Source organism: Mus pahari, chromosome 19 (assembly GCF_900095145.1).
Source record: "Mus pahari chromosome 19, PAHARI_EIJ_v1.1, whole genome shotgun sequence".
Lineage (NCBI taxonomy): Eukaryota > Metazoa > Chordata > Mammalia > Rodentia > Muridae > Mus > Mus pahari.
In genome coordinates, this window is record NC_034608.1 from 14,754,009 (window position 1) to 14,768,541 (window position 14,533).

General features: G+C 51.0%; 1 protein-coding gene, 1 non-coding gene and 1 pseudogene across 3 annotated transcripts in view; all 3 read left to right on the plus strand.

Annotated features, from left to right (window-relative positions):
- The window catches only part of Opa3 (outer mitochondrial membrane lipid metabolism regulator OPA3), a 20,386-nt gene extending 8,010 nt beyond the window's left edge, over positions 1 to 12,376 (plus strand). Inside the window, exon 2 of the mRNA XM_021219337.2 lies at positions 10,498 to 12,376. Within this exon, the coding sequence (XP_021074996.1) occupies positions 10,498 to 10,895 (398 nt within the window). The 3' untranslated portion in view covers positions 10,896 to 12,376. The remainder of the gene's footprint in view (positions 1 to 10,497) is intronic.
- LOC115062634 lies at positions 7,256 to 7,414 on the plus strand. The gene has a single exon (XR_003842582.1). It is a non-coding gene; the product is annotated as a U1 spliceosomal RNA (small nuclear RNA).
- Positions 10,849 to 12,376, plus strand: LOC115062610 (annotated as a pseudogene). The gene has a single exon (XR_003842561.1). The product of XR_003842561.1 is annotated as an uncharacterized LOC115062610 (transcript).
- Positions 12,377 to 14,533: the final 2,157 nt, after the last annotated feature.

The window sequence follows — 14,533 nt, forward strand, 5'->3', positions numbered from 1 at the left end:
CTACCCCTGAGATTCCTGTGAGAGTGGAAGACTGTCCTAGAGCCTGTGGACTGGTTGTTTTCAGTGGCTGGGAGGGCTCGGGGCTGTTGTCATGTGAGAATAGGGCTTGGTACACTGATAAAGGCTGTTGCCCTGGTGTCTCTGCTTTGTGATTTCCTCTGGGTTGTCCTGGGCACACCATTGCATTTGTGCAGAGTAGAGCACTTATGACTGATGACCAGTGCCCTCAGCATGCGACCAGTCGATAGCATGGCCCACAGCCAGCCTAAGGACCCTGGGCGAGTTATTTAACCTTTCTGGGCCCTGGTTGTATACTGGTTTTGAGTGCCCTGACACTTTTATAAGTTATTATGACAAAGGAAAAATATTTTTTTTCTTTATAAAATTAAGGGTTGAACTCAGAGCCTCAAGCATGCTAGGCAGGGGCCCTACCATTGAGCCATACCCCCAGCCCCTCACTGGGGAATTCTAGGCAAGGGCTCTACCACTGAGCCATACCCCCAGCCCCTCACTGGGGGATTCTAGACAGGGGCTCTACCACTGAGCCACGCCCCCAGCCCCTCACTGGGGATTCTAGGCAAGGGCTCTACCACTGAGCCATACTCCCAGCCCCTCACTGGGGGATTCTAGACAGGGGCTCTACCACTGAGCCACACCCCCTGCCCCTCACTGGGGGATTCTAGACAGGGGCTCTACCACTAAGCCACACCCCCTGCCCCTCACTGGGGGATTCTAGGCAGGGGCTCTACCACTGAGCCATACCCCCAGCCCCTCACTGGGGGATTCTAGACAGGGGCTCTACCACTGCGCCACACCCCCTGCCCCTCACTGGGGGATTCTAGGCAGGGGCTCTACCACTCGACCACGCCCCCAGCCCCTCACTGGGGAATTCTAGGCAAGGGCTCTACCACTGAGCCACACCCTAGCCCTGGCCTAACCCCTAAGTGCTATTGTGAATGTTAGTTGAAATACATAAAAATTTGGTGCCAACTTTCTTATTGTCCTCATCGTGGTAATGTCAGCTCTTATGCCATTAGCACCTACTCTAGCTCACACTTAGGACTTGCAGCCTGTACGGGTTGTGAGCCCTACATTGTAGTTGGCTCTCATAGGGTTACCACTTATGCAAGTCTGGGCCTCCTCTCTCCAATTCTAGCAGTTAGCAATGGCTGTTTGATCAGAAGCTTCAGTTAGAGCCAAGCTTGGTGCCACACACCTGTAATCCCAGCACACGGGAGGCCGATGCATGTGGTACCTGCATCACACTGGGTTCCAATGTGAGGTCCTGCCTCAGAAAACCAGCAAGAGTGGGCAGGTGGCACACGCCTGTAGCTTCTGCACTAGGAAGGTAGAGGCAGGAGAACTGGAGTTCACGGTCATTCGTCCTCAGCTCTGGACTGTTAGAGGTCGGCCTGGGACTCATGAGGCCCTTTTCAAAACAAAGCACTTCAGCAGCACACAACAAGGGGAAATATAAGCTCACATTGGGAAAATAGCTGTGAATAAAGACAAGTGAGAAAATCAAACTCCCAGGAGGCTGTGAGGGACGGGTCCACCTGGGAATGCATTCAGTGCCCCTGTCTGCCTGCAAATGCTCCACGCTGAACCACACCTTCTTATAAACTGAGGGGTTGAGTTCTCCAGAAAGAGAGGCCAGGTCTCCTACAGCAAGGGAAGGGCTGGACCCAGGCCACCAGATTGTCCTAATGGCCTGGGGGATGGGAGCCATGCTGCGGGGAAGCTGGGCACAAGGTTGCCTGTGCAAGCCACCCCGGGAAGACCACAGCCTCAGCTCCCAGTGGGGTTGGCAGGCTCCTTATTACTGTTTTCTTTAATATTATTTTGTACTGGACAAGGAACCTAAAACCCCATGAATACACTGCCCCAGCACTGGCTGTCCCCTCAGCCTCTCCATGGAGCGTTGCCCTCTGACTAGCCCCTCTGTGGGTTCACAGCCTGAGGTATACTTTGCTAAAAGGAACGCATCTGCCTTGCCTCTGGGGTCCGGCTTAGAGAAGTTTGAGTGATGCTGCGGCATGCATGGGACCATGATAGAAAATGCGTTCCCTGTAGACAATGGAGGCACCACACTGAGCGGGACCCTGGAGAGTCCGGGCGGACGGACGGGCGGGCGGGCGGGCGGGCGGGCGGGCGAGCGAGCTGAGACCTATAAACACTGCAAGTCACAGTACCACAGATGGGAACTTAAACCAGCCAGGGTTAAAGCTGGGCCTGGGGCTCAGTTGGTAACCCTGGGGTCCAGGCCCAGCGTGCATAAAGGGTGTGACTACATACCACCTTACCCAGCACTCTGGAGGTGGAGGCAGGAAGATTAGAAGCTCATGGTCATCCTTGGCTATAGTTTGAAGTCAGCCTGAGCTACATGAGACTCTGTCTCAAAAACAAAAACAACAAAACAAAACCTAAGTGTATATGTTAAAAAGCTAAAAAAGAGTGATAAACAGAAATAAAACTGAAAATTGCCAGGAAACTGGAAAAATGGAACCATTAGAACATCTAGAAATGACAGCCCCAACCAGTCACACCTCAGTTGGAGAACTAGGCTTAGCCAGACATGGTGGCACTTGCCTATAATCCCAAAGCCTGGGGAGCTAGGCGGGAGATCTCAAGTTCTAGGCAAGCCTGGGCTATACAGTGAGATCCTATCTCAAAAAACAAAGAAAGAGCCGGGTGCAGTGGCTCGCACCTGTAGTCCCAGCACCTAGGAGGTGGAGGCAGGAGGCTTAGTTGGTTCAGGCCAGCTGGGCTCCTGAAAACCATCTCAACAAACAAATATGAAGGAAAAAAGAGAAGAAAGGCTAGTGCTGGTGTGGCCCAGTGGTTGTATGCTTGCTTAGCACGCACAAGGCCCTGGATCCATCCCCAGCAGCACACTTGCAAAGAGAAAGGACCATGGGGTGTGGTGTGCACATCTTTTTGGTTTTGTGTTTTGTTTTGTTTCGAGACAGGGTTTCTCTGAGTAACCCTGGCTGTCCTGGAACTCACTCTGTAGACCAGGCTGGCCTCGAACTCAGAAATCCACCTGCCTCTGCCTCCCAAGTGCTGGGATTAAAGGCGTGTGCCACCACTGCCTGGCAGTGTGTACATCTTTAATCCCAGCACATAGGCAGAGACAAGTGGTCTCTGTCAACTGAAAGCCAGCCAGATTCAGGCTAGACAGAGCTCCATGGTGAGACCTGTCTCCGGGAAGGAAGTTAGGAAGTTAGAGAAGGAGGGGCAGGCAAATACTGGATTAAGTACAGCTGCCTAATGGTTGGCTGAGCAGCAGGTAGATGACCTGTAGGCACAATGTGGCTCTGTGGGTACTTGCCTGAGATGCCCAGAGGTGCCACCTACATGGCCTGACCCAACTGACCTGGGGAAGCACTGGTGTTTTTATTTTTAATGCTCTCCAGAGAAAGTCACTTCCCCGAGATCTATTTATAGTCCTGAGAGTGTCACATCAGCTCCTGTGTGGCAGCCAGGCTGTTGACCTCCAACACTCAAGATGCTCTCCTACTAAGGAAACACTTTCCTCTGTGTGTGTGTGTGTGTGTGTGTGTGTGTGTGTGTGCACATGCACACATATGAGCAGGTGCCCTTCATTATTACCAGTTATGTATCTTGCTAACATGATATATGTAATTATTTTTTAAAAAATAATTAGAAGGGGTGGCATTAATTATTTTTTATTCTTTCTTTCAGTCTTTCTCTCTTTCTTCTGTTGTTGTTTTTAGAGGCAAGCTTCTCTGTGTAGCCTGGCTGTCCTGGAACTCTGTAGACCAGGCTGGCCTCGAACTCACAGAGAAGCACCTGCCTCTGCCTCCCGAGGGCTGGGATTGAAGGCGTGAGCCGCTATGCCTGGTCTTCACTTTAGAAGTTTGTTTATCCGTGCTACCCACCCCCCAATGGTTTTGTATACACAAAACAATGTCTTCCTTCAGTTGTGGTGTCTCACATCTATGATTCCAACCCTCAGAAGGCTGATAGGAGGGTTGCTGATAATTCAAGGCCAACCTGGGCCAAAGAGTGAAATCCTTCCTCAAAAAGCCATAGGGGTGCTCACTGTGACTCCTCGGTGCAGGTCTGGGCTGCCGTTTGGATGCCCCCCCAGCTCTTGCTGCTTGACTGAGTGCTGTGCCCTATACCCCAGCTCCTCAGAGGCTGGCGCTGGACGCCGCTGAGCTTAGGGCCAAGCTTGGCCACTGGGCCTGTCTGAAAAGAAAGTTTTTAATCAACTGGGGCTAGGCTTGGTGGCACGCACCTGGCATTTGAGAAGTGGAGGCAGAAGGATCAAGACTTCTAGGTTATCCTCAGCTACTTAACAAGTCTGAGGTCAGCCTGGGCTATGTGAGATTGTCTCAGAACAATAGAGGGGACATATAGCTAACTGCCTAGCCTGCTTCTGTCTCCATAGCTACAAAACCAAGCCAGCTCTTCGGGTCCTCCCGCTGTGTTTGAAGGCTGGTTGATTTACAAGGCTGTACCACAGACTTTGTCCTTACTCGGGCTGCCTGCAGTACTCTGGATGGACAGGAGAGGGCGCCCGGATCAGTTCTTCAGCTCTGTCCTGCACCTGGGCTTGCTCTAGCTGCATGGCAGGCACAGAAAGCTGACTGAATAGCTCCCTGACTGTGGTGTTTCCAAAAGTCTGTACTATTCTTAAATTCACTGAAAACCAGCCAGTAAATCTTAACCAAACCTGCAGTCAGCCCTCCTGCTGGCTAGACAGTCACACACCTCTCGGTGACTCTGTCTTCCTCTTGCAGACTTTTTCTTTTTTGAATTCAGCCAGTTCTCATGATCTCGATAAGACTGCTAGAGCTGTGAGCACCAAGCTTCTTGTTTCTTTACTTTCAACTGAACACATGCCAGGTGCCTGAGGAGCTGAGAAGATAGTGTTGGAGCTCCTGGAACCACAGTTGTAGACATCTGTCAGCTGCTCTGTGATTGCTGGGAACTGAACTCAGTCTTCGAGAAGAGTGGTCGGCGTTCTTAACCACTAACCATCTCTGAAGCCTCACACCAAGCATTTTATCCTTCAAGAGGCACCTGTGGGTGCAGCTTAGTGATAAAGTGTGCATTGGGGCCCTGGGTTCTGTGCTGGGGAGTGGGGGTGAAAGCAGCTGTCCAGGCACGGAGACACAAGCCTGTAAATCCAGCCCTTGAAAGGTGGAGGTGGTAGGATTAGGGGCTCAAGGTCATCCTCGGCTACCAGCAGGCTCCAGGCCAGCCTAGGCTATGTGAAAACTTGGTCAGGGGAGAGAGCCAGAGACTTGTGAAGGTGGAAAATGCTCTTTCCCAGCCTATGGCAGACTACTGTGTCCTGCTCATAACTGCCTATGGCAGACTACTGTGTCCTGCTCATATGCTGCCCTGCTGTGGGAAAGAGAGGGCTGTGTCTTTGAGACAGGGTCTTTGTTGGCCCAGGGAGTGGCACTATTTGGAGGTGTGGCCTTGTTGGAGTAGGTGTGTCACTGTGGGTGTGGGCTTTTAGACCCTTGTCCTAGCTGCCTGGAAGTCAGTATTCTAGCAGCCTTCAGATGAAGATGTAGAACTCACAGCTCCTCATGCACCATGCCTGCCTGGATGCTGCAGTGCTCCCACCTTGATGATAATGGACTGAACCTCTGAACCTATAATCCAGCCCCAATTAAATGTTGTCCTTATGAGAGTTGCCTTGGTCATGGAGTCTGTTGACAACAGTAAAACCCTAAGATAATCTTTCTGTGTAGCCCAGGCTAGTCTGAAACAGTCTTAATTCTCAGCCTCCCGAGTGCTGGAATTACAGGCACTTCAGTGAACCTCTACTGTGGCCATTATAAGTCCCACAGATGAAGAAACTGAGGCCTTAGGGAGGGAGGTGGTAAATGGCTTCAAGCCAGACAGCCTGACTCCTTGGTGACCCAAACCACAGGGCCCTAGGGCTCAACTCCAGCACCATTCCTCAGGCAGCCCTACTATCTCCCATCAGATTGCTACAGTCCTTACTCACTCCTAGGATGATGAGCCGGCAACCCTTTGAGCCATGCCCGGAGCACCCCACACGTGCATCCCCTCCCCTACATTTGCAAAATGGGAAGCAGATGCACTGTACCAGTCACACAGCAACTAAGCAGCAGGTGCAGAACTGGAACCCAGGACCACCCAGCCCTCAGCCTCCAGAGCTTGCAGGTGTTCCTCTCCTAAGCCCAGCTGTCTGTACAGATCTGGGTGGGGAGCATAGGTGGAGGTCATTCTGTGGCGGAGTCATTAGGAGCCCACATTAGTCACCACTCCTTGTATTTAGTGCCTATGTGTGCCAGGAGCCATTGTAGAAGGAAGGACAGTGAGTCAGCAGGACAGATGGTGTGTGTGTTTGTGTTCGTGAGTGTGTGTGCTGTGCTGTGCACACCTGTGATACCAGCCTTCAAAGGCAGAAGCAGGAGGAGTTCATGGGCAGCCTTGGCTACACAGGGCATCTGTCTATATGTATGTCTGTGTGCTGTGTGCCTGGTGTCTGTAGAGGCAAGAAGAAGGCTTGGGATCTCCTGGAACTGGACTTAGAAACTGTGAGAGCCACCCTGTGGGTATTGGGAATAAAACCGGGCTCATCTGGAAAAGCAGCCAGTGTTCTTCACTGCTAAGCCATTTCTCCACCTCCCTAAATTTTGAATTTTATTTTTATTTTATGTGTGTATGTGTGTACCTGCATATATATATATATATATATATATATATATATATATATATGCACCATGAAGGCCAGAATCAGCTGGATCTACATGTTGTGGGTCCTCTATAAGAAGAGTTGAACTGTCTCTCCAGGCTGTTCTTTCATTCTCTTGAGGCAAGCTTTCACTACATATTAGCCTCATATTTGTGATCCTCCTGCCTCAGCCTCCTAAATGTTAGTGGGAAAGGTCTGTGGCACTGTGGTAGGCTCAGAGTGAGTGTTGAACTCACTGGGACACATCCAGGGACAAAGCAGAGACTGCTCAGAGCCATGTGATAATTTACTGACCAGTAGCAACAGCGGTAATTTAATTATGCTATTTTCTTGACAAATGATGCTAGATATCTTATTAGGAGTTTATGGTGAGCCTGGCTTTGTGAATGGGGAGTGTTCCATAGAGAATCGAGTCCCCAGGGCAGCACAGGCTGAGAAATAAGTCCTTCTTGTACCCAAACCACTTCACTGGGGTTCATTAGTAATATTCGTTCTTTTGTTTTTTTTGTTTTTGTTTTTTTTTTTTTTTTAAAGATTTGTTTTTATCCACTTACCTGGCAGGGGAGATACCATGATCATGAGGGTGTTTTCCCACAGCGAGACTCACCCATTGCATTCCAGATGTGCTGACCCTGCAGTCTCTCCAAATGCAGGAAGTTCAGAGTAATCTGTGGCTGTGGGGGATTGTGTTTGAGCTCTCCTGTGGAGGGTAGGGAGGAAAGAAAAGATGTGTTTTTATTACTTTATGTGTTATGTTTGGCCTAGGTGGATGTCTGCACATGCTCGCAATGGATCCTGTAGGACTAGACTTACAGAAGGCTGTGAGCTGCTGTGTGGGTGCTGGGAATCAAACCTGGGTCTTCTCGAAGAGCAGCCAGTGCTCTTAGCCACCGAGCCATCCCTCCAGCTCTTGTATGTAAATTCTGTAAACTATTTTGTTTGTTTTCTTGCTTGCTTGTTTTGTTTTAGTTTGTTTGTTTTTGTATTTCAAGACAGGGTTTCTCTGTGTAGCCCTGGCTGTCCTGGAACTTTCTCTGTAGACCAGGCTAGCCTTGAACTCACAGAGATCCACCTGCTTCTGCCTCCTTAATGCTGGCATTAAAAGCCTATACTGTAATGTTTCTCTGCGTCACACGCATACCGGCGCCATGTCTGCGTGGGCAGAAAACACCTTGGGGTGGGTTCGTACTGCAGAGCTAAACTTCCTGANAATAGAGATGAGCTACAAGAAAGAATACTATTTATTAATAACACGCGGGAGAACCCAACCCTCTCCCACGTGTCCCATTGTCTCTGCTGAGTGTGTCTCTCAGTCCCAATGGCGCATGTCTCAATCTCTCAATGGCCCGCAGTCCGATCCTCAGCGGAGCTGTGTCCAGAAGGCGGGTCCAATCAAGTAGGCGTGATGACATTGGTGGTTGGTCCGGCCGACGAGTGGGCATTGACAGTGGGCGGTCCGAGGATGCTGTGTTCTGGGACGTCTGGGGGAGCAACTCTTAGCGTGTCTGTAAGGGGNGCAATACAATGCTTAGAGGCTGGCGGGCGGGACCCAACACTATACCACCACGTCTGGATGAAATTATATTGTATGTTTTGTGTGTGTGTGTGTGTGTGTGTATGTATGTGTGTGTGTCTCCACATGCCACTACTGAGCATATGGAAGTCAGAGGACAACTTACAGGAGTTGAGGTGTCAGTCAGTTTTAGGTACTGTATCATCTTGCCGTTGCCAAATCTGGATGTGTATTCTTATTGTGATACAACATGCATGTAATACTAAGGGCAGGCCTAAAGTGTACAGGAAACTGGCCATAAAGACACAGTCCTGCAGTAGAAGCTCTTAGGAGGCTTTCTGCCCCAGGTTCAGTCCCAGCTTGGATTCCACAGTGAGATCCTGTCTCAAAAGCACAGTCAATAAGTCAAGGAAGATGGCACATGCCTGTGGTCTCATAGAGGCAGGAGGGTGCTCATCCTTAGCTGTGTAACATATCTGAGGCCAGCGCGTGCTACATGAGAATCTTTTATGAAACAAGACAGCAGGAGAGCAGAGGGCATCATGGTCTACATACTGTGTCCCAGATCGGCCAAGGCTAGGCGGAGAGAGCATGTCTCAAAACAAAACAAAAAACAGTTTAATAAACAATAAAAACTAAAGTGAAGACAAGAATGGTGGTGCATGCCTGGGATGCACAGCTTGAGAGGCTGAGGCAGGACTGTTCCTACAAACTCAAGGCTAACCTGGCTCTACATGGTGAATTCCCACGTCAGCCAGGCATAGTGAGACCATCTCAAAGACCCAGCCGGGCAGTGGTGGTGCACGCCTTTAATCCCAGCACTTGGGAGGGAGAGGCAGGCGGATTTCTGAGTTCGAGGCCAGCCTGGTCTATAGAGTGAGTTCCAGGACAGCCAGGGCTACACAGAGAAACCCTGTCTCAAAAAACCAAAAAAAAAAAGAGAGAGAGAGAGAAGAAAAGACTCCGTTGAAAGTACCTTCAGGGGCTGGTGAGATGGCTCAGTGGGTAAGAGCACCCGACTGCTCTTCTGAAGGTCCAGAGTTCAAATCCCAGCAACCACATGGTGGCTCACAGCCATCTGTAATGGGAGCTGACTCCCTCTTCTGGAGTGTCTGAAGACGGCTACAGTGTACTTACATATAATAAATAAATAAATCTTTAAAAAAAAAAAAAAAGAAAAAAAAAGAAAGTACCTTCGGAAAGGAGCTACCCTGGGCGCCCCCTCCATCTCCTCCCCCTTGATGGGCACCCATGATGCCAAGCCAGTGAAGTCGGGCACCTGCCCTCCCCTGCTCCTCAAGGCTCTCTAGTGCTAAGGAGAAGCAGGGCCAAGCAGGGAGGCAGCTCTGCTCCCCACTGAGCTCTGTCAGTTTGCACTGAGAGCCTAGGATCAGAGCTTCCCGGCCCACAAAAGCTGCAACCCTCCCTCTGCATTCTGGGAAGGAAAAGAAAGGGAGTTGGTCTCTTGCCAGGGAAGTGGGCGTTGGTGCCATGGAGGAAGACAGCCGGCCACTCTGTGTGGTGACCTAAAGGGGCAGTGGAGCTAAGTGTGTCTGCTGGGCCTTTACAGCCTGTGTGCTCTTAACACTCAGGGAGCGGGTGATTGTTGACTTGTCGGGGCGTGGCTGACGTGTTGGGGCGTGGCTTTCCATCCGGGGGCGTGGCTTTCCATCCGGGGGCGTGGCTTTCCATCCGGGGCCTGCGCTCATCAGGTTTCTGCTCACTGCTGCTCTCGGGAGCTCCTTGTGCTTTGGAGGATGTCTCTGGAGCTAGGCCTGATCCTTATGGTGCAGAGCTACCCGAGCTACTCAAGAGGCAGGGGCAGGAAGATTATGAGTTCAAGGCCAGTCTGTGCTACATCTGGAAAAAAGTAAAAAGCAATAGGACGTAATGTTTATCACCCCAGCACATGGGGAAGTAGAGAAACAGTCAGAGGCTGAAGGTCATCTTTGACTACATAGGGAGCTGAAGGTCAGTGTGAGGTCTATCCATCCATCCATCCATCCATCCATCTAAAACAAAAGGATGGGGTATAGCTTAGTGGTAGCAGGTGTGTCCAGCATGCATGAAGCCCTGCCTGGGTTCTGACATTAGTACTGAGAGAAGAAAGCCCCCAGGTCACCCTGGGAGGAGATTCCATGTTCCCTGGGTGAAACAAGGGACAGGTCTTGCTTAAGGTGACTGTCCATCCCCACCGTGGTCTCTGACTTCAACTGGAACAAGAAAGAGGGGGGGTGGAGCTTCAGAACACACCTGACCCCTTTCTCCCCTGCAGTGTACCACTGGGTGGAGATGCGGACGAAGATGCGCATCATGGGCTTCCGGGGCACTACCATCAAGCCGCTGAATGAGGAGGCAGCAGCAGAGCTGGGTGCTGAGCTGCTGGGTGAGGCCACCATCTTCATTGTGGGCGGAGGCTGCCTGGTCCTGGAGTACTGGCGCCACCAGACTCAGCAGCGCAATAAGGAGGAGGAACAGCGGGCAGCCTGGAACGCGCTGCAGGATGAGGTGGGCCGCCTGGCACTGGCCTTAGAGGCGCTGCAGGCGCAGGCACAAGCGATGCCCTCCTTGAGTGCCCTGGAGGAGCTGCGGGAGGAGCTGCAGGAGGTGCGTGGTCAGGTCTGCAATGCTCACTGTACTTCCAAGTGCCAGGCAGCATCTTCCAAGAAATAGCCAGCTGCTGGGGCCTGGACTTGTCTGTGACCATGTGGCCCCCAACAGGGCCTGCTCCTCACACCTCCTGGCCTGGGCTGCCCTGGCCTAGCAGAAACCACGAGGACCTTGATGTAGCTGTGACGTGTGGTCACCCCTTACCGACAGGATCTGGGCATTTCCCCAGGGAGCACTCAGCGGAAGCCTTCAGAGTCCACCCAGCCTCTGGGTCAAAGCCCTCAGCCCCTCATTGGACTTCCAGGGTCTCAGACAACCTGTCTCTCCACTGCCCTGGCAAAGGCAAAAGATGGAACCAGGCTCAAGTCTGATCAGGACATAGACAAGGTCACCTGCCCATCATTGGAGCGCCTCCTTCCTTTGGTGAACATAGGCCACCATGAGCCTTGCCTCAGGTTAATGTAGCTCCCATGGAGGCAGCAGAGTGCAATTGATGCTCCCATTCTCTCTCCTCACTCTCCCTCTGAGGTCCCAAGGGGATCACGCCTGTATAGGTCCCCTTACCCCTCAGCATGTGGCATTACCCCTTTTCCTCCCTAGGCACAGACTGATCCTAGCTGGTTCGAATCTGACCTGTCTCCGTCGCAGCCCCCTTCCCTGTCCTGAGAGTCCCTGGACCTTGTTTCAGGTGACACATAGTTCCTCTTGTCCTTCAGTGGCATTTTTCAGTTGGGTGGGTGAGATGTCACCTGTCTGACCCTCCATACTCCTAGGTCTGGGTTCCTCCACCCTTTCTGTTGGTCCCACCTTGCTTGCTCACTCCCCCAAGAGATGACATATTGCTGGGAATGTGATGGAGGGCACAGAGTAACCTGTTCTCCCACCGTTCTGGAAGCCAACAGCAGAGGTCAGGGTGCTTGGGCCCCATTTTCTTCTGGCTTCAGGGGCCCCAGATCTCCTGGACACTGTGTCCTGTCTTCATGTGGCTTTCTCTTACCCCATCTGTCTCTTGCCCTGAATACAAGACCCACCCTAAATCTAGGATGACCACATTGAAAGAGCCTTTGTTACATCTCTAAAGACCCGTTTTCTAAATGGGGACACAGACCCCAGGATTAGGATATGGGGTTTTCTTTTGAAGGCCCTCTATTCAGTTTGCTGCCTTCTGCCATTCTAAGAAGATGCAAGACCCCTGCTATGCTCTTCGGCTCTTTGGCAGCCTACTCATTGCTTCTGGGGTTGGGCTAACCACTATAGCTCTAGAAGGATTGTGGGTGCAGCAGTCACTGTCATGGCTGTCCAGTTCCTGATGGAGCTGCAGAATAAGGAGGTCTCCTAAGGATATATGAGGGGCATAATAAATATGGACCTTCAAACTGGGCCAGTGATCATTAACAATAGAGAAAGCTGTGCTTGGTGGCACACACCTGAAATTCCAGCACTCAGAGCCTGAGGCAGCAATGAGCCTGAGTCCCATTGTGAGTTCCTGGACAGCCTGCTGAACTACAGGGAGAGACCCTGACTTTAAAAAAAAAAAAAAAAAAAGGACAAAAAATAAAAAGAAAGACAACCAAGCTGGGCAGTGGTGACGCACACTTTTAATCCCAGCACTTGGGAGGCAGAGGCAGGGGGATTTCTGATTTGAGGCCAGCCTGGTCTACAGAAGAGTTCCAGGACAGCCAGGGCTACACAGAGAAACTCTGTCTTGAAAAAAACAAAAAACAAACAAAAAAAAGAAAAAAAGACAACCTTGGAGGAAAGCCAGAGGTTTCGGCTCTAGGGGAAAGGAGCTGAGATTCATCCTGTGAACTCTTCCCACATTGGGAAGCTGAGGGACTTAGCCAAGACCCCATAGCTCAGGAGGGACCAGCTACAAAGGGTGGGGAGGATGGACCAGAGGACCCTGTTGATTCTGGCTTCAGGGCAAGATGAGATAAGGCCCAACCTCTTCCCAGTGGCCAGAGGCACTGGGTTTCTGCCCCTATCAGAAAAGCCCCAGGCCACACCCAAGATGTCTAAATATAGGAAATAGGTTCATTCTCCCTGGCCCTTGTCCCTAGAGGTGGCACTTATAGGGCTCCCCCAAGGGGGTGAAAATGACCCATCCCCAGGATTCCCCAGACAGAAACCAGTACTGAAACTGTACCTCAGTTTCTTCTAGCAGAGGCTGAAGTTGGTGTCTTTAAATTTAGGAGCAGCTGAGTTAGGTGAAAGCTGAACTAGGGACAAAGGACACACATGGCTAGGTGATGAGGAGAGGACAGAGTGAGGAGCCAGGAAAGCTGCCTGGTTGCCATGGTTACCCCTGTGATGTCCAGCCAGGCACTAAGCTCCAGGGCCAGCCCTGGCCACCTTGCCCTGGGTCAGTCTACAGCAGTTACGGCAAAGCCAAGACAGGTGAGGGCACTGAGCTCCATCAGGTCAGTCGTTACTCCAGCAGACCAGCCTCACTGCTGGTGAAGAACCCCGTAGGAGTATTTTCTCTGCTTGCTTGGAAGGAAACAGGCACCGAGATGAAATGTCACCTTTGGGTCACCCAAGCATGAAAGTAGGCCTCGGGGCCCACCCTGATCCAGTGCAGTGGAGCCTTCCCATGGTCCTGGTGTGTGGACATGGCAGCCTCTCCCACAGTGACAGTGTAGGAGGCAGCCGTGGTGTGGTGTGTGATTCCAGAAGCCTCTGTGGGGCAGGAGACCAGAGCAGCCTCCACGGCTCTGGCTCCCTCCTCACTGCAGGGTTACATATTCCCACAAAGGGAGAAGGAGGAGAATAAATTTATGAATGAAGCTGGTTGTCTTCAGTTTTATCTGTGTGTGCTTTTAATTGAAAAAAAGTCAGAAGGGGCGGAGAGATGACCCAGCACTGGCTGCTCTTCCAAAGGTTCTGAGTTCAATTCCCAGCAACCACATGGCGGTTCACAACCATCTGCAGTGGGATCCAATGCCCTCTTCTGGTGTGTCTGAAGACGGCGACAGTGTACTCACATACGTGAAATAAATAAATAAATCTTTAAAAAGAAAGAAAGGAAAGGAAAAAAAAATCCAATAGACTGACTGGCCACCAAGCCTGATGACTTGAGTTAGATCCTCAGGACTTGATGGTAGAAGGAGAGAGCCGACTCCCTCCGTTGTTAGACCTCCGTGTTTACCTTGTAATGTGCACACAGCCATAAACACACATTAAATAAATAAAATGTGATGAGAACTTTTTTTCCAATTCCAGGGATGGCATAGGCCTGTGATCCCAACACTCGGTACTCCTGCTAAACAAGAAAGACTGCTAGGGAGCTGGCCAGATGGCTCAGCAGGTAAGAGCACCTACTGCTCTTCCAAAGGTCCTGAGTTTAATTCCCAGCAACCACATGTTGGCTCACAACAATCCATAATGAGATCAGACGCCCTCTTCTGGTGCATTTGAAGTCAGCTACGGTGTACTTATTTATAATAATAAATAAATCTTTGGGCTGGAACAAGCGGGGCCCTAAAATTCAATTCCCAACTACTACATAAAGGCTCACAACCATCTGTACAGCTACAGTGTACTCACATAAATAAATCTTAAAAAAAAATGACTATATTATCGGGCAGTGGTGGCACACGCCTTTATAATCCCAGCACTTGGGAGGCAGAGGCAGGCGGATTTCTGAGTTTGAGGCCAGCCTGGTCTACAAAGTGAGTTCCAGGACAGCCAGGGCTACACAG